The 24441-nt window shown below is 32.6% G+C and overlaps 2 protein-coding genes and 1 long non-coding RNA gene across 4 annotated transcripts; all 3 read left to right on the top strand.

Moving 5' to 3' along the window:
* The first annotated feature begins 1209 nt into the window (after positions 1-1209).
* On the top strand, positions 1210-4879 carry LOC108209630 (GATA transcription factor 8). Of its 2 annotated transcripts, none has more exons than XM_017380634.2 (4): positions 1210-1408; positions 2286-2379; positions 2839-3086; positions 3685-4879. In XM_017380634.2, the coding sequence occupies exons 3-4, from the start codon at positions 2856-2858 to the stop codon at positions 4468-4470; spliced, it is 1017 nt and encodes a 338-aa protein (XP_017236123.1). In that variant the 5' UTR covers positions 1210-1408; positions 2286-2379; positions 2839-2855; the 3' UTR covers positions 4471-4879. The 2 variants fall into 2 exon arrangements, with proteins under 2 accessions (XP_017236123.1, XP_017236122.1); XM_017380633.2 differs by having other exon boundaries at positions 1315-1736.
* Positions 4880-14894: 10015 nt separating this feature from the next.
* Positions 14895-17213, top strand: LOC135150694 (uncharacterized). Its single transcript, XR_010288923.1, has 3 exons — positions 14895-15162; positions 15364-15449; positions 16870-17213. It is a non-coding gene; the product is annotated as an uncharacterized LOC135150694 (long non-coding RNA).
* A 1788-nt stretch (positions 17214-19001) lies between these two features.
* On the top strand, positions 19002-22413 carry LOC108206659 (auxin response factor 18). Its single transcript, XM_017377031.2, has 5 exons — positions 19002-19311; positions 19478-19522; positions 19701-20816; positions 21227-22068; positions 22163-22413. The coding sequence occupies exons 3-5, from the start codon at positions 19740-19742 to the stop codon at positions 22230-22232; spliced, it is 1989 nt and encodes a 662-aa protein (XP_017232520.1). The 5' UTR covers positions 19002-19311; positions 19478-19522; positions 19701-19739; the 3' UTR covers positions 22233-22413.
* Positions 22414-24441: the final 2028 nt, after the last annotated feature.

Consider the following 24441-nt stretch of genomic DNA (forward strand, 5'->3'; position numbering starts at 1 on the left):
ATCATCGACGAAAGTTCAAGCGTCGAAAGATAAGAATAAGGTGTAACACAGTTCATTAAAATTGAAATGATCAAAACTCCAAATTTAATCAAAACGTCTGACTTCAAATATGATCCAGAGGCACTAGAGCATGTCCAACAGTCGAAGACTCGAAGGTAGTAGATAGTTATAACTCTTAGCTAAAAACAAGTCAAAATATGTTAGCGATATATTCAAAATTGAGAAATACAGGATACGGTAATAAACGTACTCTACGTAGGTTTCCCTGCAGACAAATATTCACGCGTATTTATGTGGTACTACAATCCAAATACAACTGTTTCGTTGTATGAACAAAATCCACGCGCTTTTAGTTTTCTGTCCAATCGCCACTCGGCAATGACGCAGAATCGAGGCCAGAAGCCAAAGTGATTGGTCCGTGTAATCACGCGCGTCTAAACAAGGCAACTCGTCCACTTTTCTTAAGAGTGTCGATTCTTGAAAGCAGCTTCAAGTCTAAAACTACTGCAGTTACAACTGAATATAAAGAAGTCACGCGTTCGCACCTCCTACTCTACGCGCTTTATCCCTAAATATTTGCGAAAATTGCTAAGATTTCGTAGTAAAATCTTCAATTAATTGAACATTTTTGCTTTCATATCTAATCTTATCATAATTCCCGAAATAAAGTAAACATCCACCACGTTTAATCCTCTATTTGACATATATTTACTTAAAATATAATTACAAAAATAATACCTTAATTTTCATATTAATTACATATTATGATTTTTCCGCAGAATATAAACTTCTTTTTGTAATTTATATAAAAGCATTCTCTAATTTTTCACAAAATCCGAATTTTTAATAAAATTCTCATTATTATTTATAAAGACGTCGGAATCTGTTAAACCAGTGCGAGAATATATGATTGTAAAAATGAGGAATTGAAACTAGTTACTTGACTTATAAATCAGTTATATCGGAGATTTCGACTAATCTAGGAATTGAAATGTAATTAACAAATTTATTGAAATAATTTTGAAAAATTTAATTAAGATTTTTTAAATAAAAAATCAATACTTTTTTTAGAATATTTATTTAGGAAACGGGAAAAAAAATGAAAAAAAATAATTACCAAGGGATGGCATGGGAAGTGGGACCCATGTAATAATCAAGACTGAAGTATTTCAAGGTACTGATGGCATGTTAGGCATGTCCTCCCTCTTTAATCTCTTACATGACATATACATATAAATATACACACAAACTGTAAACACAAGACACATAATAATTATATTACAAAAATAAATGAGTTTGTGAGTATGGTAAGAGACAGCTAGCAATGAATATGAAGGTGAAGAAGATGAAACAAGAAGCCTCCTCCTCCTCTCACCTTACCTTACCTACCTTCTCTCTCTCCTTTTAGGTGGGGTTTCTCTCTCTATCTCTCTCTGTCCCTCTCTCTCTATATATTTTTACTTGTACAATTATTTGTTTTTGTATATATATTCAATTCCATTCCATTGGTAGGAGTGTTATATTTGTATTTTGAGGAGAAGGGTTGTGTTTTGTAACACTCATTTTGTAGTTTTAGTGTGTAGGAGGAGGAGGATATTTAGGAATGTTGTGCTATGTGTGTGCTTCTAGGTGTGTGTAGCTTTTAGGGTTGTTGCTATCTTGGATTTTGAATTCATTTCTGAAGCATTTTCTTGGTTTTCTGGCGGGAGATTGTGGGGTTTTGGTTGGAATTTCAGGTTTGTGGTTTGAATTTGTGGGTTTTTCTTGAATTTTTTGAAGAATTTTGGTGTGGCTTTGGAGTGTTTAAGTTCTTCAAGTTTCAGTTTTTTACTGCATTTTTGTAATGGAAGTTGAATTGTCTGTGGTTTTTGCTGTCAAAAGATACCATAGTTTGAATCATTTTCGGGTTTTTCATTCATGGAAGAGGATTTTGCTGATGAAAATGTTGTAAGCCTAGCAAAATGAGGCACCTTCATGTAAAATGAATGCTTTTTTAGAAAATTCTACCTGTATTTCCCCTCACTCCCATGTGAGTTGTTGGGGTCGATAATGAAGCCTTGTTGAAGCAAAATGAGTTGTTCAATTAGCAACAAAAAAAAAGGAACACGAGAGGCTTGAAAAAGAAGAGAAGAAGGGGGGGGGGGGGTGGTTAATTGAAATTACAACAGGACTAAATTTTTTTGATTTAAATAATAAAATGTTACAATGTTATGTTACTTAGTGGTCATGCCTTCTTGATTATTTTTTTCTAATAAAATGCTCAACTTTGTCTTTGTATGTTGCAGGCACTAGTATTGTCTTGTGAATCTTGACTCTTCAGAATTTCACTCTATCCAAAGCTTTTTCTGCATTGTACCCCTACTTTTTGTCTTCTTCAAGGTGTGTGCTTATGCTTTAACATCAAGATTTAGTTTAATACACTGTACTCAATACTTGCACAATGTTTGTGAAAAACGGAACTGCTTAAAAGGGTTTAAGAGGAAAAAGAATGTTACTGGCGAATTTTCTTCAAAGAATCAACTTAATGTAAAAGAAAAGTATAATGGTAAACGATTTTATCTCATTAAATATTTTTCCGTTTTTTGGTAATCGTCCTACGAATTTCCCTTTTTATTAATTGTTACAGTGTCGTAACTGAAATAGAGTGCTATATGCCGTTTAAAATTTGAATTTCTAAATTTTGGTATGCATGCCACTAGTTCTGCATTGACAGCTCATATGTTTGACATAGTGCACTAGCAGCGTCACTTTGGTTACGCGTGTGCAAGCTTACAAAAATTAGTAACCATTCGCTGTGTTTTGCTTATATAATTTAAATTTTCTTGCATTCATTTGCAGCTGTTTAAAGGAAATATATGATGGGGTCAAATTATAACGATGAGATGGACTGCGGCAGCTTCTTTGATCACATTGATGATCTGATCGATTTTCCTTCTGACAATGACATTGGCTTTAATTCCGGCAACGGAAATGACTTTCCGAGCATCTGGTCCAATAATGTTGAGGATCTGCCTGGTCCAGATCCAATATTCCCTGGAATGAAGAATGATAGTGCTTCTGACCTGTCAGCTGAACTTGCTGTTCCGGTGAGTCTCAAATGATATGGATAGATACTTATATGTCCTTCACTTATTATCATGTTGATAATTGTTATAGTGTATCTGAGTGAGATTGATATATCGATTGCCCTTGCACAAATTGATTGAGTGATGATTGTAAGTTTAGTTGTATCAATTGCAAGTATTTAAATTAAAATTTTTGTTGTTGTTTTCTAGTGCAATCAGCATAAAAATTTGTTGGTTCATTAATTTAACTTTGGTAATAGACTACTCTGTACCAATAATATGGAAAATACATATATATTTTTCTTTATGATTCCATATTTTTATAGAAGTGAAATATCATATTTTCATGGATGGTGCTAAAGTTTTTTCCGTGCAATAATGTTAATCGCACAACGGTGATATTGATTAACCTGATGCCCTTCAAGTATGTCTTGCCATGCATTGTCTCTGTGAATGAGTTGCATATCATTTCAAAAACATTTACACTTGTTTAAGAGATTAATGTATAAAACTTCTAGTGTTCCAACTTTTTAACTTTACTGAGTGAGTTGATGACAAATTCTTCTTCTATCTAAATTGATTTATGCCGGTCTAATTGTCTTCTCGTATTTTGTGACAGTATGAGGACATTGTGCAGCTTGAGTGGCTTTCAACCTTTGTGGAGGATTCTTTTTCTGGTGGAGGGATGACCCTCAACAAAGAGAATGTTCCTCTTAACAATAATGCATCCCAGAATCAGTTTCGCACCTCTAGTCCTGTATCAGTGCTTGAGAGCAGCAGCAGCAGCTCCTGCTCCGATGGGAAGATTGTTCCTCTTAGCCCATCTCATCGGGGTCCTCAGCGTGCTCGTAGCAAGCGCCCTCGCCCTGCAAACTTTAGACCTCGATCCACAATGCAGTTCGTTACTCCAACTTCCTCTGTTACTCCTGATAACTCTGGGCTCGTTAATGTGCCAATGATTTCTTCAGAATCTGAGAACTTTGTGGAGTCTCTTCGTATTAAGATACCAAAGCCTGTGTCAGAGAACAAGAAGAAGCAGAAGCAGAAACCGTCTTTTCCATCAAGTTCTGCAGAGATGAACTGCAGTTCACCACTGCAGCAGCAAGCATCAGTTAGGAAATGCCTGCATTGCGAGATAACAAAAACACCCCAATGGAGGGCCGGCCCATTAGGTCCTAAGACTCTTTGCAACGCTTGTGGTGTTCGTTACAAATCTGGCAGACTCTTCCCTGAGTACCGCCCTGCAGCCAGTCCAACATTTGTCCCATCTTTGCACTCCAATTCTCACAAGAAGGTTGTGGAGATGAGAATCAAAGGCGGTGAGAAAAAGTTCATGAATGCTACCGTGCCCCCGATAAGTTCCGAGCCAGAAATGATCCCAAATGCCTCACTCGAGTACATGTGAGAAGGGAAGGAAGGCATGCAGACAATGGGTTTTGGTTAGTTTAATCTTTGTTGTGTCTGCGTCTGTCAATCTCATCTTATTCACTAGTTCCGTCTAAATTTTATTTGTTCAATTGTTCTTTTGTATAAAGAGATGTGCTATAAGGGTAGGATCTATAGTGGAGCATATATTAGCTGCTAGTGAGAAAGGAATGAGATGGGAGAGTACTGATTACTGAAGAAAGGGTAGAAATATGAAAGGATTTCGAGTTTTAGTGTCGTCTAGATTCTAGTATTTGATTAGGTCTCGAGTCAGTACTGTTCTTTTTCTCTTTGCCCCTTCTTGTATGAGAAGTCTTTTTGCAGTTTATTTTCTTTTAGAGAACTCTTGAAATGAATGATAGTTTGGTTATCATGTCTTATTAACTTGAGTCCCTTGTGTTGATTAACATCTTTTAATTTATTTTTAAGGCTTCTCAGTTCTCCAGGCTGGGCACTTCTTGATTGTCTGCCTTGCTGTATGCCATTTGAATTGAAGAGTTTATGTAGATAGTGACATTCCTACAAGATTTTAAAATTTTGATAATGATGTTTCCTAACCAACAAAAATCATAGGCTCTTGGATGGTGACATTGCTGCCATTATTGTCAAAACACTGGTGCCAGCCCAGAAATTTTAAATTCTCATAACTACAGTTTTGTAAACAGAAGGTTCTACTATTATTTGCCGAGGGAGTCCAAATTAACTTCTCTGTCAGTCAAAATGGGAACTCTGTAATTATCCAAAGGTAACGTCCAGTTCTTCAGCAGACATTACGTCCGGTACTTCAGCAGGCATTGGGTTCGGATATATATATGACAATGTATGTTGGTAGCATATGTTCAGACACAATGATGTTGTTATAGTATCATTCAACGGAAAATTATCTACCAGGATATTTCACATTCAGCGTTTTTTCCGCCGGACGTATGTTGCTATCATTCATGTGTTCTGATCAGCTACTATCAGATAATTGAGCTTGGAGAATGCAGATTTTCCTGGCTGGTAAGAAAATGATATCACTCTAGAATTTAGATAATTGTTTGATGGACATCTATTCTTAATTATTTATATTAGGATTCGTCACGTGGGTGAGTAAGTAAATGATGTCAAAATTGTGAAATTTTATTAATATTTAATTGATAAATTATTGAAAATTAATATTTAAATGATGTTCGGGAAGAGGGATGAAAATATTATAGGAGATGTGTTTTTATATTGTAAGAGTTTATTAATTTAGTGCAAAGAATTGAAAGGACAATCAGAAAAAGAAGAAAAGTTTTAAGATATGAAGGGCTTCTTTCACAAATAAGCAGGTCTAAAAAGTATATTTGTTAAAATTTGGATTGCAAGTTTGCAACTGTTAGCAACATTTTACAACTACAAATATAATTTTAAACAAAACTTTTGAATTTTTTTTAATTAAGATGAGTACCCGGCATGTACTTTTGCACGTATAATGTAGTCAACGAACAAATGTATGATCTTAATTTCAGGACTCAGATGAGGGAGTGAAGCTATGCTGGGAAATTGATGTGGATGGATATGTTGTGATATCTGATGATTCGGAGAATTAGAGATGATAAGAGCAAAATGTGCAAAGTCATTTGCACCTTTACTAGCGGGTGTATGTTTCACGATAGGGACGATCAGATCAATGAATCTTTAGCACCAGGAAATAAGATGAGAGAAATGTAAAGGGCAGATAGTGAAGAGCAGTGCCGGTCCTGGCGATCCAGGGGCTCAAAATTTTCTTAAACCCACTAACCACTATACATGTTAATATACGTTCATTCGTAATTCTAAGAATCATTTTCTCGTTCGATGTCAATAAAATTCAACTCATTTATTTGTAATTTTAAGAATCATTTTCTCATTCAATGTCAATAAAACTCAACTCATTCATTTGTAATTCTAAGAATCATTTTCTCGTTCGATGTCAATAAAACTCGACTTATTTTATCTGTTGAACTATAAAAAAAATTTATAATTATTTTTCACCAAAGCCCAAAATTTTCTAACTCATTTCTCACTATTATGGAACTGAAAAGGGCCCAAAAAAATTCGTGCACTAGCCCAACGAGATCTCAGGACCGGGCAGAGCGAAGAGGTCATGTGTAGGGCTGTAAATTGATACGGACTATCCGGTGTCTCAGCTCACATCCGGCTTGAATATATGATACATGTCTCATATTCGTTTTGAAAACGATCCAAATCTAGCGGAAAAATTAAGCCCGTATAATATATGATCCCGGATACGAGCACACCTATACCCGCTCATATTCGGTCTCATATAATTTTTCATAATATGATACTACTCGAATAACAGAATATGATCCACGGTTCATATTCGATTCAAACTCGTATACATATTATATTTTATCACCATCATATTTGCAAGTAAATAGTCATCATTTTATAAAATTGTACTATCTTATTTAAGTTTATATCTTCATAAAATATGATTTATTTAATGTGATAATGCTTATTATCTTCATATATATTTAATAAATGACATATACCAACACATAACTATAAGTTTTAATTCAAAATTATTATACTTTATAATATTATGTTTACTTAGACTAAATGATAATTATTTGAACAACTGAAATAATAATGATATTTGATGTTAGTGGATCATATCCGGCTCATATTCGATGGATCATAAACTACCCGGTTAAAAAATAGAAAATACGATACTGGATCATATCCGGTTCGAATCCGAATCTCAAATACCCGGGATCGGTTTATACCCGAATAAAATGATCCCGGACCCAAATCTGGACAAGCTAAAAATAATATGATCCGGTACTTGAGCAGAGGGGTACCCGGGATCACCCGGATCATTTTACAGCCCTAGTCATGTGTGGCTAGTGGCTAGTGGCTAGCTTGTCTGTTCCTGAGTTAACCCTCGTGTATAACTAGACTGAACTTAGGATAAGTTATATTTGGTTATATATATAAATTTTTCCAAAATTTGAAAATTACATTTAGTTTCATTTGATTGAGTATATTTGTAATATATTTATAAGACAGTGCGAAGCAAGCAAGCATGTCGCGTAGGAGCTATAATTAAAAGGAATGATTAGAAGTAACAAGTCGCATTTCATTTCGGTTGGGCCGGGCCGATCGAACTCAATGATTGCTCAGCAACCAAACTGTGGAGTGTTGCTTTGAGTGTGTTGCAATAGACTGTAATGCACACTGAATCATTAGTTTAAAACTACTCTGAAAGCCTTCAAATTTAAGCAAGCTTAAATAACTGAAAATTAGGCCTATCTACTGACTACTATATATTCACCTGTGCTTGATATTAGACGATGTCAGTTTGGTGCTCTTTCAATTCTGGTCTGGGCTGTTAGAAAATTTTGAACTTCTAGTTTATATTAATGTTGTTCACCCTCGAGTTATTTATGTGGCGGTCACTGGTGAATCTTTTTAAACATATCCAGATTTGTCCATTTTTTTCAAGGTGATAATGAATTTTAAGAAATGATTCTAAGATTTGCCGCAAATTTAGGGGCCGTTTGACTGAGCTTAAAATAAATGTTTCTTGCTTAAAGTAAAAGAAGTGAAGGAGAAGTGAGAAGCAAGTTAAGACCTATAGATGATTAAAGTATTTGGGAAATAAGTAGAAGTCCTGAAAGAAAAGCTAGCATTCCCAACTTTTTACAATTGATTCTCGACTTTTTACATAAACGGGTCAAGAAAAGTAGAATCTGACTTATCGGGAAGAGAAGCACTTCTTTGTGGTATCCAAACGGTCAGTTATTCTAATCAAATAAGTCGATTCCATTAAGTTATCTATGAATTGGGTTTTATATCAAAGGGGCCACTCATTCTGTCTAAAAATCTCACCTAGACCACCCATTAAAAAATCATATCATTTAAACCACTAAATTGAGTATATATATTATTTTGTATGATGATGTCATGGTAATTGACGAAGAACGTTAAGTTTTTGAATTTTCTGTCCCAATTCAAATTTGAAGGGATGAATTTATGACCTCCCAAATGCATTTTATCCCGAATGAATAGTTTAATTAGGGATTTTATTTTAATTAAATGTTTTTATTAGGTTGGCCCGATTAATCTATTTAATTTATCTTTTTTTCTAGACACCATGTCAGATGCATGCCGGAAGCAACGTTATGAACACGTCAACTTTGAATTGGGACAAAAAATTTAAAATCTTAACATTTTCTGTCATTTACCAAACATTATCAAACGTAATGATATATATATTCAATTTAGTGGTCTAAATGATATGGTTTTTTAATGGGTGTTCTAGATGAGATTTCTGAACAGAACGAGTGCCTATTTTGATATAAAACTCTGTATGAATTTTGTTCTTCTTGCATATGATCACTAAGAGCATATACGATGGAGATGTTAATATTTTGTACCAATGTCGTCGAATCGTAAGAAATTTAATATTATATTTTCTCTATTTAATAGTTTTTCGGCACATTCTTTTAACAAAAACATACTCTAGTAATATACACTAAAGTTGTCAATATATTTTCTGAAAAAAAAAAAAGAGAAAAATTTTCAATATACTCAAAAAATTATTATGTATGTACAGATAAAATATAAGACATATCTTTAATGCTGATGTATAAAATTTTTAAATTTGACAGTTTCACAAAAATGAACAATTTTACTTGACATTTATGTCATATTATAAATATCACAAAAATATTTGACGCTTTTTTTGACATCACATCGAATTATCATTTCTTCTTAACTAATCAAAAAATCTACAACCGATAAAGTTCAATACAACGACCATGAAATTATAACCAAAAAGACCATTTGAAAACACGATTCTTCCCTCACACTAAACCTATATTATCTCTGGTTTAGACCATGTTTGTAATTGACAAAGAAAACTGTTTAAAAGAAAGAGGATATTCTTGTCCGAGAAGGGACAATATTCAAGAAAATCAGCTGGCAATTACTAGGCATTCGAACCAAGTCACTTGCAAAAATAAAAATATAAACATATCCTACTTGCATCACACTAGTTGTAGTCATTCATAAGCACACGGCCGGCGCCGGCGTCCCCGGCAATCACCACCGGGATCTCCAACCATGTGAAGACAATCAATTCCCCAAGCAATTGACATGTTCATGCCCCCATTTTTTATACTTCCTCTCAGATCATATAATAAATATTTTTTTATATAAATTTTCAAGTGTGGGCAAAAAATCGCATTAAAATAATTTAGCGATTCCGCAAATTCAACAAAAAATTCATAAATTTTCGAGTGTTGAAATAATCGCTATAAAATCAAATTATATTGACTAGGATGAAACAATAGACATGTTCATTGAAGTTTGGTTGAGCTATGTATAGTTTGACATTTGTTTTCATCTTGTAACCAAAAACACACTACCAGGCAACAGCTCCACAGCTTTGTTTTGCTGAAAAATGCGCCTCCTTCATTATTGTTTTCTTTCAAATAAATAATGTTTAAAAACCCCTTATTAAATAATATTCATATTTAATATTACTGTTATTTGTTTAATTGGACTCTGGTGAATGGTGATATTGGGCTTCTAGACGAGCATATACGAGGTACTATTCTATTTTGCTATTCACTACCAACAAAAGTCAAGGACAATTTCATTCTATAAATAGTATTTTTTTATATACTTAAATCATGCTTTTCAAATTTTTACATGGTCGTTGCCCCGATTCATAAATAATCAGTCCAGATGAAAATTTCTTCACTAGAAAACATAGACAACAATAGTGCATGAAAAAGTTAGATCAACACGATTTGCGTCACAAATTAATTACTATAATACCACACTCACTTTTCAGTTTATAATACCTTAATTCACAAATTCTAATTCTAATATAATATAATAATTATTAATTAAATTTCAAGTGAAGTTATGAGTGCGTAAGCCCTAGTACATATAGTATGACAAACGAGAATTTTATAATTTGCTATCAACGTAAATTCGTTACTCACAACTTTGCTGTACATGTCAACGCGCTAATGCTACCCTACTAATAACATATTTAAATGTGTTGCAATCAGAAATAAGATTTTATAAGCTTTGTTTGTTTAAACTAAGCATTATTTACAAGTTAAAAATAATTTCTTTGTGATAGTTTTATTACTTCATGGATTGATATTTTCAAAATATATAAAAATTTAAGTGGATTAGTTAGGAAAATTTTAGAATTTTCTTTCGCCAAAATTTATATAAGATGGATACTATGTACAGTGTATTATGCTTTAAAGAAAAGAAAGAGGACAGAACACATGCAAATGAAATTATGGAATTGGCTGATGGTGATTTGGTCATAAATTAAAGCCCGTAAGCTTTTATTTTACCCTGTTGGAATTACGTATAAAACCCATAAATTTAAACATTGGGGTTTCCTCAAAAGCTTGGAAAGAATTAAATATAACTTTGGTTCGTAATGCAGGGAATTTAGTGATCACCATTCGTACTCGGTAGCAAATTTTAAACTACCACATCAATCAATTGAATCGTTGCACCACAAATCATTTGTATAATAGAGTGTGGAAAACAAAGACTCTATTTTAATTTTTCTCTTGCCATGATTATGTTAATGTAATATTTTATAGTGGAAAGTTTAATTAATGATGAAGAAAGAAAGTGAGAACAACAAAGAATGTAAGATTATCCGTAATCCATAATCATGTAAAACTTTTAGCTATAATTAATTAGATTTATATATTAAATTTTTATCGAGAAGAAAAAATTTCAAAATAATTTATCAAACTGTCTTTTACAAGAATATTGGAATCTGTGTCGAACTCTCGTCCCCATTGTAAAGAACTGAGGGGAAGGGAAGAATATGAATACAAAAGATAAACTTTTTGTAAATTTAGTAAAACATTTCTCTTTTCTATAATTTTAATCAATATGTTGATGTTGGCTATATGATCCAACTCCACAAGAGCATCTCCAAGGGAGATAACTATAACTGTTAGCTAAAAGTGTAAATATAAATGATTAGGTAAAAATTTGCTGAACCTGTAAGCTTTTTCTCCAGCGGTGTTAGCTATAATGATTAGCTATATTTTAAAATTTTGTTATTTTTGTTATTTTCACATTCTAATAATTATATTTTTAAATAATAATTACTTATTGTGAATAAGTTTCTTGAATGACTTTCTTATAAATACAGTTAAATAAATATTTTATATAAATATAATAAATAAATTATTTTCTGAATGTATTTTAATTAATTGAAATGATATTATCATTTAAAAATCTATTATTTGACTATTTTCATATTTTAATAGCTAAATTTCACATAGTAGTTATGTATTGTAAATAAAATTAATAAATAAATTATTTTCTGAATTTAATCAAGTGAAGCTTTTCTACAAGAATATATGTTATTAATTAATTAAAATATTATTTTAATTATAAATTTAAAAATTAGGTACCAACAAGTGTGTACACGTGGTGTAAATTTTACGCTAATTTTTTTATACAAATATATATATTTTATTATGATAATTAAAATAATATTATATGACCGACTTATATGTTTTTCACCTTTTATTCTTGTTTTGAAATAAAATTTTTTATTTTCTAGATAAGTTAACATATAAAATTAATTTCATATAAAAAAATACATTTTCATATAGCTCAAAGTTGATGTAAATTTTAAAAATGAGAAATATATATTGTATCTAAATATATATATATATATATATATATATATATATATAATATTTTTCTTATAACCTCAAAAAGTTATAATTATATTTACTTTATTAACTTAATAACTAAATTTATTAAAATACACATTTAAATTTAAAAATATAAAACCAAACTAGTAATATAATTATTATAATTATTAAATATAAGAATTTATGTATAAGTTTGTGAGGAAGCTGATGTGGATTTAATATAGATGACGCCCTTCATTGAGCAAATGTAGCGTACTTGTTTTGCGGTAGGTAAAAAAATACCTAAGAGCATCTCCAAGGCTAACACTGAAAACTGTTAGCTAAAACATGATTAGTTATAATTTTACTGAACCTGTAGCGATTTTTGCTCCGACGGTGTTAGCTATAATCATTAGCTATATTCAAATATTATATATTTTTTAATTTTGAAAATATCATGAAAATAAAATTGCTCGATATGGGTTGATGAAAATTAAATGTTATATTTAATAAAAAATTAATTTAATAATAATATTATAATATTTTTATATCTATTTCAATATTTTAAAGTAAACACTATAAAATAAAACAAAATAACTATTTTACCAAAAGCATGTCTTATTTAATCATATCTTTTTATAAATATAGTTAAAAATAAATTAATATTTTAACACTTAATAATATTACATGTGACTTTATAAATTAAAAATATAAATAATATATTTATATATAATAATATTGGTTGTTAGAATTTTATAAGTTTAGTTAACGACAAAATAATAATTTATACTTAATAAAATTAAATAATATTATAAATTATAAATAATACATCTATACATATAATAATGATGAACATATATAAATATTTTGTATATTATAATATTATGTATTTAAAATTTACATTAAATATTTTAAGTTAAATATTTAAAAATAATTCAAATTAATATGTTATATATTCCAAATAAAAGATATTAAGTTTTGGACCAATATTAGGGTTACACCTGGAATATTTCAAGCGGGAGATGACGTGGGTTTTTTAGATAACAGCAAAATCATCTGCAAATCTAGCGCACTTGTTTATCGGAAGCTAAATTTATAGCTAAAAGGACACTCCGTTGGAGTGGTCTAAAATTTAAATGTTAGGTATAATATATATCCACGTAGACTTTATACCTAAGAGGTGCGTAGGGTTGGAGATGCTCTAACAGGTGAGCCCGTTGGAGTGGCCCATTTTTGGAGTTATTAGGTATACAACATGCCAGCCAGATAATATAGCTAACAGATGCACAGGGTTGGAGATGCGCATGTAATAAAAATACAAATCATCTATTGTAATTTCATAATAAAATTGTGTATTCTATTTATAATAATGTAAAATTGTAATTAGATTTTATTTATACAGTTAAATTCAATGGAGACCACATTTATTCTGGAAACTTGGAGACCACATATGTTCTGCAAGTAAAATATTTCGTAAAAACATTGCAAAACGTACAGTTTTACAAATCATGTTTTGCGAAATCATTATTTCATTTAAAATCTTGAATATCGTATAAGTTTTACACGTAGAACATTACAAAATGTTTTGTTCTATGAAATATGTTTAGTTTGCCGAACATTTGTTCAACTTGCAGAACATACATTATCTACTTATTAAACATAGATGATTTTCAACAATTTTAATGAATACATGCTATTTGTAGAACATATTTTATAAAATAATGTATTTTATAGTGTTTTGATTGCATAACATACGTGGTCTCCGAGGTCTCCGATGATATAGCGATCTCCATAGAACTTTCCTCTTTATTTATAACATGTAGTCAACAAAAATAATAAATAATATTGAAATACAATATCTCACGATTGCAATAGATTTACATAATTTTTTTACTGATTTACTTTATCCGACCATGATAAATAAAGGTAAAAAGATGAAAACAGTAGTACAGTACCACTAGTAATTTTGGATGGTACAGACAGACTGCACTGCAGAGTACAGTAAATCTTGCAGAGGCTACTGTAATAATGAAGCGAGTAGTAATAAAAAGTTTTTCCCATAAAATTCTCCTGTCAAAATTTGTTCTTATTCAACAGATCTTGCAACCTTCTTGCCAAATGCCAACACACCAGGAACATTTTCATAAAGCATTTGCAAACATGTATATGATGGGACATGAACTGACATCAGTTTAACACATTCAATTCAATGACATTTATATTGCTGCGAATTACGATTTCGAGTATATATTAAGGCCGTTTGAGTAAATTTAAAAAAAATGATTTTTTGCTTAAAGTATAGAAATTGATTAGAAGTGAGAAGTAAATAAATTAATAAAATGTTTGGAAACACTACACCATATATGGCCTACCGCAATGGTATAAACGTGAGTGTTGCAAAATTATGTTGCATTAAAGTCACTAATCCATACCTACCGCAACGATAACCATTCATGTCCGTTCGATGTTGCAATAGCCGAATATATGTGTTGCATAGAGTGTCAGTATAATAATTATTTATAATATGACAATAAAATTTACATAAAATAAAGCTCAAATAAGTTTAAATGATAAATTGGAAAAATGTAATATATTAAACATAAAAACACTAAATTTTGGAATACAAATATTATTTTTTATATCATCTCTTTAACATAATTAATTATATTAAAAGAAATAATTTTGAAATTAATTAATTATGAATAAAATAATAATACTGTAATTGAATTATATTTTTAAACATATAAAATATTTATATTTTTAAATAATTAAGAAAATTGAAAATAAAATGAATTATTAAAACAAAATAAAAATTTGATATGTTGTGTGCTCAAAAAGCAAGCGGCAAACTTTCCCCCCTGTTTCATTTGAGTTAGTCATTCAGCACAGAAACAAAACTCTACACACTCACACTGCGCCTTCGTTGAAACATCCTTCGGCTGCTAAAACTCAACTCTCCATCAAATACACCATCTCCGCTGCTCAAACTCACCGGTGATTAGGTAAAATCGGGAACCTCTCCCCTCAAAATCAACTCTTAATTAATTAGGGTTTGGAATCAGGCCTTCAATCGGGAGTTCAATTGAGAGCTTCTTCATTCCGCGGAATTAGGGTTTTCCGATTTATCATTCCTATCCTACATTTTGTTTTTCATTTTGCTTTTCACTTTAATGTTCTTAATTTTGTGTCTTTATGTTTCTCAGGGTTTCAATTGAATTGGGGCTTCACTGGAACTAGGGCTTCAACAGTGTTTTAATTTAATTGCAACTTCGATTTGCTTAGATATAAGGTACAATCCGCGGTTATCCTCTACTTTTAACTTTAAATGTGTGCTTTGTTTCAGATTTTATATATAAATGCATGTTTATCTTTGTATCTTTGTTGTGATTTGTGTTCTATGTTATGTTACCCATCTCTCTGTCTCTCCCCTGTGTCCCCCTCTGTCTCCCTCTCCCTCTCTCTCTCCCCTTTGTTTTGTGATGATAGATTGAGTATGTTTATGTTTATGTTTGTTGGTAATAGATTGTATGAGTTTGGGGTTTGTTGGTTTTGTGATGTCAGTATTTTGTGTGTGTGTGTGTGAGAAAAAGAGAGAGGAGGGGAGGGGGAGAGTGAGACAGAGAGGAATAGAATTTTGGACCTTTTTAAATAAGAAACTGTGTCACTGTTTATGAGTGCGAGAGAGAGAAGGAGAGAGGGGGGGATGTTATGATTGTTAATTTGTGGCTAGTTATTTCTGTTTGTGTTATCGAACTGAAATTTTTGGGTTGATTGCATTGTCTGGAATTATAGTTATGTTTAAATTTGAGTTCATTAATCTTGTCTTATTTACATTACGAAGCCTGATTATGTAGATTCGAATCCAATTATGATTTACATGCTTAAATCATGGATATGTATTATGTTTGCAAACATATGTAAGTTTACATACAGATCTCTTTCTTGTGCCCAAATATTTCTCTTTCTTGTTCAATGGAGTGACTGTCACCTTGCTGGTGCACTTGGATTGCTCAGGATTCTAATTTATAAGGTTGTTTACTAGATATATGCATCTATTATTCTATAAAATTATGATGTCTTCTGAAGCATATGAAGTATCATTGGTATGTAACAGGCATATGAGAGAGGCAAGACGTCTATGTATGTCCATGAGCGAAAAGCTAGCATAAGAGATTTTTATGGTTAGTAAGCCTTGGAAAAGGATATTAGAACTGTTTTTTTTATGGTCAGTAAGAATGTGTTAGGTTGCTAAAACAAGCAAAAGAAGAACAAGAGCAGAGAATCCATGAAGCTTTAACAGGAAAATTTAATGAATGGGAAAACCACAATATATAAGCTTGAAAGTGAGCTTCTAGAGCTCCAAAACCAGGTCTAGAAAGTTAAAGATAATGATCCTATTTGTATTAATCCTGGTGTTCATCTGAAGCTGGTGTTTTTATTATTTGGTGCAGGTTTGCCTGCACTTTTTCTTCTCATATGTCTTGCTATCTACACATGAAAAAGAATCAGTGACTATCTCATATTTTCTACAGCCTTTTGTTGTTTTCATGTTCTCTTTCATGGTTAATGCGAATTAGTACATGAAATTTATTTTGCAGAGAATGATGACAGAAGACCAAAGTACCTCGGCTTTTTAAAATATTTGTTCCAAGTATATTGATTGTGATATTAATTAAGTATTTACCTATTGCTTTTGTTTCTCCATCCAGCAAAATATACAAAGTTTGTTTGATGTTGTGGTCCATGCTGTTAATGAAGATTATGTGGAAATGGCTCAAGGATTTCACCAGGCTTGAGTTTCTTGCTAGTGGAACAGATGACTCCTATTGCCACAGCCTTGGAATCACATATCATGCACTTCATTTATGTATGGAGAAGGGTGTATTTTAGAGAAAAGGCTAGAGAGCACAGGCTAATTGTTGTTACTTTTAGTTGGTTTTGAATTGTTAGGTAATTTGATTTGGTTGGATTTGTTATGAAATTTGTAAGAAAGAATAGTTTATTGGGATGTTTAATATATAAAGAGTATATTTTCAATTTCTTTTAGAATAATGTTGCAAACATGGGACTAGCAAACAGGTGTCCAAACATGGGACTAACATGTGGGATCCATGTGGACCTAAAAAGTGGGACCTACAGGTGGGACCCACAAATGGGTCCCGCTTTTTTTTTTTTGAAATAAGGTCTAACGTAACATAAAATATTTGTTGCTATAAGGTAGTCAGATGTTGCAATAGCGGTCTATTGTGACAGAAAAGCCCGTGTTGCAGTAGGTAACCATAATGTTGCAATAGAAGCCTAGGGCAACATCGAAAAAAGCAACTTAAATTTTATGTTGCAATAGCCCATTTTCGGGCTATGGCAACATATTTTGGGGTTATTGCATCATTTTTTTGATGTTGTTGAAGGCCATATATGGCGTAGTGAAAGGAAGTCGAAGCACTAAGAGAGCTAACATTCTTAACTTCTTAAAATTATTTCTACTTCCTTTACACAAATAGATTAAGAAAAGAAGAAAGGAGAAGAAGCTTCTCATTCTTCCAAACAAACAGCCCCATAATCAAGGTAATGTGTAATTTTGTCAATAAATAAATAATTTTTTCTGTAATGGATAAAACAATCGAGGCTAGAAAAAACTGGGCACTCAAGATTCTGTTATAAATTTCTGCTCTCGGAATAAAAATTTATGCTCAAGCTACGTTGTTATCTCCTTGATTTGGATCCTGAACAAAATAATAAAACGCATATAACACATAAGAATAAAATGCATATAACAGTCTGCCTTAATTTTAGTGGCACAGTGGCATTCCACCGCAAACGAAATTTCGTTTGATAGAAATAGGATGTGTGGTTGATGTTTAATAAGTTCGATTAATAAAAATTAAAATTTAAAAATCATGTTTTGATATTTAAAATAATAATTTTATGACAATGAGAATCTCAATGTTATCTCGAAGATAAATCATTTTTTCCTGGTCCAAACGTCTCCGAAATTTTAACACACCTTTTTTGAAGAAAAGAAGATAATTTAATAAATAATAGTCATACAACATCTACAAGAATGATCGAGTCGAACAAATATAGAAAAAATTAACATGCCTGTCTTCATATCCAATATGAGACAAATAAGCGATGTTGAAATTGACAATGGTTCATGTACAGATCCTTGCTCTGTGTTCACTATCTTTTCCAACTCCGTTTGAGCTATCAACCACAAATGCAATTCCAAGAAGGCTTTTATCAAACTATAATCAAAACAAATCAGAAAAAATCTAACTACAAACTAAAACAATTGGATCCGCACCACGACGTGCAGGAGATAATCAATCCACTGATCCACTCACAAATCCAAAAAGCCCTCTGAAAGCGAATAAGAACGAAAATCGAAATTTTCGATGATATAGATCTAAAAAAGTTTCCCCAAAGAGGGAGATCTATTAAGAAAATCAATGAAAAACCAAAAACAATCAAAGAATAAGTGATCAAATAAAAATTTTGGGGCTTTCCACCAGAAAACCGATGGAAGCCCCGTCACGAATGAAAAGAGAGAGTCGGTTGGAGAGAAGAGAGAACAAGAAAACTAGGTTTTTTTTATATTATTTATCGACATTTTTGTTCTAACTTAACATGAGACGATATATATTCAAAAAGAAATTTATATACAACAAAATTATAATAAAAGTAAAAATATAGTATTATATCCGTGAAAGAATTGTAAGAAAAAAGAAATAGAAAAAGAATAATTTTGTCTGAGATTATGTCACCGTCTGGTCGGCAAGGAAGCTTTCAGATGTGACTATTTCTGTCTTGGTTTCAGTCTTTGTGTCTCCTTCACACACTCACACACACAAATATTTTGTATCTATTCTCCTACACTTGTACTCTCTCCTCTTGCTTTAAATCTCTGTTTTCCCCTCTGCTTTCTTTCTGACTTGCATTCACTTGTAAGACACTCCACCTTCTCCCTTTTCTCCTCTCTTCTGTTTTACCCTTCACTTATTTTTTTGGCTTTCTCAAAGTGAAAATTGCAAGATTTGTGGTATTATCATCATATCTTGATCTGGGTCATTGTGTTTTTCATCTGTTTGTACTGCTTTGTTGTGGAAAACTAAGTGTTTGATGTTTTGGTTTTGACCCATCTCAATTTTAAGGTACTTACACACTATTGTTATGATTTTGTGTGTTTCTTGTAATGTATTGCTTCTTTACTTGCATTTTATTGCATAAAGTTTTGATCTTTCTATGTTCCTAGTAATGTATTGCCTGTTCACTTGCATTTTATGGCATAAAGTTTTGAAAATCTTTTTGTGGTTGCAGCTGTGTTTTTTCAAGTTCAGATTTTGGCCCATCTTCAGTTTAAAGGTACATACAAATGAGTGTGTGTGTGTGTGTGTGTAATGACATGCTAGTGATGGATTCTTGTTTATATGCTCCAGGACTTTGTGGAGAGACAGTTGTATGTTTGTTAATAGTTAAAACTTGTTTGCTTTAATGGTATTGCATAAAGTTTTAATCTTTGTAATCTTTTTTGTGGTTGCAGGGAAGAGAGATTTTAATAAGGATTTACTTTTACTAAACAATGATATCCTTGATCAATAGTATGAATAGACCCTTGAATGAACAAGAGAAATGCTTGGATTCACAGTTTTGGCATGCTTGTGCTGGTGGTATGGTTCAAATGCCACAAGTTAACTCTAAAGTCTATTATTTCGCGCAAGGCCACATTGAACATGCCCAAGAAATTAATGTTGATTTTAAGAACTTACCTAGAGTTCCTCCACTTGTACTTTGTAGAGTATCAGGAATTAAGTTTATGGCGGATATTGAGACCGATGAGGTCTATGCAAAAGTGAGGTTAGTGCCATTGAGGAGCAGTGAGATTAAATATGATGAAGAGGGTTTTGTGGGGTTTGATAAGAGTCAAGGTGAGGAAAAGTCGGCTTCTTTTGCTAAAACATTGACACAATCTGATGCTAATAATGGTGGAGGATTTTCGGTGCCTAGGTATTGCGCCGAGACAATTTTTCCTAGGTTGGATTACTCGGCTGAGCCTCCTGTTCAGACCATTTTAGCCAAGGATGTCCATGGTCAAGTGTGGAAGTTTAGGCATATTTATAGAGGGACTCCGCGCAGGCATCTATTGACTACAGGGTGGAGTAATTTTGTGAATCAGAAAAAGCTTGTAGCTGGGGATTCAATTGTTTTTTTAAGGGCAGATAATGGAGATCTTTGTGTTGGTATTCGTCGCGCAAAGAGAGGAATTGGTGGAGGTCTAGAGTCACCTTGTGGATGGAATACAAGTAACTGTGCCCCCAGATATGGAGGTTTTCTTGGTCATGCTAGCGGAGCTTTTGATGGCGGTGAAAGTGGTACAAGGAAAGTAAGTGGTGAATCTGTTTCTGAAGTAGCTGCTCGTGTGGCTGAGGGTCAGGCCTTTGAGGTTGTTTATTACCCTCGAGCAAGCACACCAGAGTTCTTTGTGAAGGCTTCGTCTGTTAAGGCTGCAATGAGAATACACTGGTGCTCTGGTATGAGGTTTAAAATGCCTTTCGAGACGGAGGATTCATCTAGGATAAGCTGGTTCATGGGGACCATCTCTTCTGTTCATGTCGATGATCCTATTCGCTGGCCCAACTCTCCATGGAGGCTTCTCCAGGTAAATTATATCCATATGTGTCCATGACTCCCATTGTTTCTAACATTTGAAGTATATTTTGCTGAATTAACTGTTCACATTTTTTTAAGACATTGCTTATACTGATTACTGATAGAAGTTAAATTTTGCACTTCATATTAGTGTCCATCAATGATCAAACTACATTGTCATATCGTGAATGGCTAATGTTTAGCTGAATGTTAGTATTACTATATGATATTTTTCCTCCCTTGTCAATAGCGTCTGAAAATAATTTTTCTTGCAAATTTGAAATTATATACATCAGCTAAAAAAGTCTCCTTATTTCAATTAATCTGAGGCAATAATTTAATTTGCAACTGCAACAAATTAGGGATTCTATGGATCTTATGATATATAGGTTATAACATCTTAGGCCAAAAAATGTACAGGTAGCATGGGATGAGCCAGATCTACTTCAGAATGTAAAGCGAGTCAACCCATGGTTGGTTGAACTTGTCTCCAATATGCCTGCAATCCATCAGTCGCCGTTCTCACCACCAAGAAAGAAGTTGCGCGTTCCACAGCCTCCAGATTGCTCCCTTTTGGGGCAGCTTTCAATGCCATCAGTTCTCAGCAACCCCCTCAATATTCCTGCAGGCATACAGGGAGCCAGGCATGCTCAATATGGATTGTTTACACAAGATCCCCATTTTCACAAACTGCAGTCGGGACTGTTTCCATTTGGGTTCCAGCAGCTTGATTATGCTGCTGCTTTACCTTCAAAAATCCCCATCCATGAATTCAATAAACCCCCTGAAAACAATGAAAACATTTCTTGCTTGCTGACAATTGGAAATTCTAGTCCTAGTTCAAACAATAATGGTAAGTCTAAAGCAACACATTCGTTCTATTTGTTCGGACAACCCATTCTGACCGAGCAGCAAATCTCTCAAAGCTGCTCAGGGGACACTGTTGGAAGCAGTTCACTAAATGGAATAGCAAACCCCTCGGATGGTTCAGGATCAGCAGTCATTCAGAATGGTACACTTGACAGTTCATCCGATGAACAAAAATCAGGGTTCAGTGAGACTGACACTACAGGCCATTGTAAGGTGTTTATGGAGTCGGAGGATGTGGGTCGGACACTTGATCTGTCAGCTCTTGGTTCATACGACGAGCTGTACAGAAAGTTACTCAACATGTTTAGCTTAGAAAAGTCGGAGATGTTGAGCAACGTGCTTTACAGGGACGAGGCTGGTGCAGTTAAACACACCGGAGATGAGCCATTCAGGTATTCTATGGATTATTATCTTTCTTTACAAATTATTTCTTGATAATTAGATAACATTATATCCTGACATTGTGTATGTTTTCTTCTCTTGTAGTAACTTCACGAAGACAGCAAGAAGGCTTACAATTCTGATGGATTCAAGCAGCGACAACATGGGAAGATAGAGAATAACTGAACTCTATATCCATATCAATTGTACAGTTAACTATTACTATGCTGTTTTGTTTTATTCTGCATTTAAATTCTTGAATTTGGGAGGTTTCGACGTCTGCAGACATAGCTACAGACTTTTGTATCTGATATTCTATCGTATTCAAATGATTAATTTCTAAATTGTTGAGGTTCTGTTTAACATATTGTTGTATTGCGCAATGCACATAAATATGAGCTTCAACGAATTTTACTCCCTGTATATCTGTAGAGTTCTCAACATCTGCTTACTAATTCCAGAGATGTCAAGGAAGTGAGCTACTCTACTTACTAATGTAACTGAGTAGACCTCTGTCCTGAGAGTATGAGTAATGCTCAGTTATTTTTGGCCAAGTAGTAAAACCATAGTAATATTTTACGAAAATAGTAAAAGGCCGCTAAATCACTTCAAACTAAACAACTAGCAGCTCAATACGGATCTCTATAAGCAGAACTCCATGTTAATGTTTTGATGAGTTCACTTATGACATGATAAGACGCTCTACGCGCAAGATGTTTACGCTCCTCAGATCATTTGTAAGACGTTTTACGCTTCTTCGATCATTTCTAATTTTCAATGAGTCAGCTCAACTCGATATTAATTTTTGATGAGTTCACTTGGAAAAAGATGTTTTACCTTTCTCAAATGGTTCACTCGTGACAAGATATGCGTGAAATTATTTATTTTCGGTTTGACTGTGAATTCGCTTCATACTTTCAACAACTTTCTTCTATCATGTTTTTTATACTCCCTCCGTCTCAATTTATAGGTCCACTTTGGAAAAAAAATTTGTCCCAAAATACTTGTCCCTCTCTTCTTTCAATACAAATTTATCTACATATTAATTGTGACTTTTTTGAAACTCAACACTATTCTCATTTCTCAATGCACTAAATCCCTATATTTATTGTGATTTTTTTGAAACTCAACTATATTCTCATTTATCAATGCACTAATTAATGATACATGAGATAAGATTCTATCTAACCAACTTTTTTCTTAATATGCGTGTTTATTCCAAAATGGACTTATAAATTGAGACGGAGGGAGTACTACAATTGATAAGAAATCGAAAGATAGCAACACAAAAGATTCTGTTTCTCTAATTGTTTTTTTTTTAAGTCTTTGTTTTCTCTGTTATCCAAACAAACTCGGGATGGAAACGGTGATCCAGGATCCCCATAATGCACTTAAGTGCTTATGTCTTTCAACAACCGGGAAAACTAGTCTCCAATGCTGCAAGTGCGGGTTGGGTAATGCATGTGGATTTGAGCTCCGCAATAAATTAATCACAAATTTAAGTGTGTTTAATTTAATAAACCCGTTGAATTTTGAGCTAATTAACTGCTCTTACAAGGAGATTTAAAGAGTTTGTCGGTTGGAACGTTCCTCTCCCGCACGCCACACCGCGGGGAAGGGGAAGTGTCTTTCACTCGGCTTTTAGAAAAATTAAGTAGATCTTTGTCAATGTAGATTCGAAATTTTGAAAAATTTAAACTAATACTCTCTTTGTTTCATATTACATGTACACTTTTGATAACTAAAGTATTTCAAATTACTTGTCCCATTTCAGTTTTCAATTCAATGTAGTCAATAGTTGTATTTCCTAGTTGAAGTTTACACCACATCCTACTAAATTATATCTCCTAGATCAAATATATCCCACATAGTATTATACTTGGTCAATGAAATAAATATAATAATAAATGAAGGTTTTTTACAAAAGTTAATTTTTCTTAATATGTGTGATTTGTTCAAAAGTGAACATATATTATGAAACGGAGGGAGTATTGAATTCACATTTGAAGACCATTCTAGCTACAAAATGATTTTAAGAAAGGTAGTAAAACAATCGATTACTCTCTGCGTCTCATTTTAGTTGTCATATTTCCATTTTTGTTGATCAAATTGACTAATCTTTGACCAGAGATTATAAATCATTTTTTCATTATTTTAAAAATTAGAAATTACATCATAAATTAGATTAAAAGTTATTTCAGTGACATATATTTTTTAATTTTTCAATTGATAAAATATTAATAAATCTCAGTCAAATTTTGATTAATTTGACCGGCACAAAATCAAAAATGACAATTAAAATGGGATGGAGGGGTAATATGATTTTCGAATTGACCGAATCAGTATAGATAAACTGAATAGTAGTACTAGTAAGCCGAGTGTAA

This window comes from Daucus carota, chromosome 2 (assembly GCF_001625215.2).
Source record: "Daucus carota subsp. sativus chromosome 2, DH1 v3.0, whole genome shotgun sequence".
Taxonomy (NCBI): domain Eukaryota; kingdom Viridiplantae; phylum Streptophyta; class Magnoliopsida; order Apiales; family Apiaceae; genus Daucus; species Daucus carota.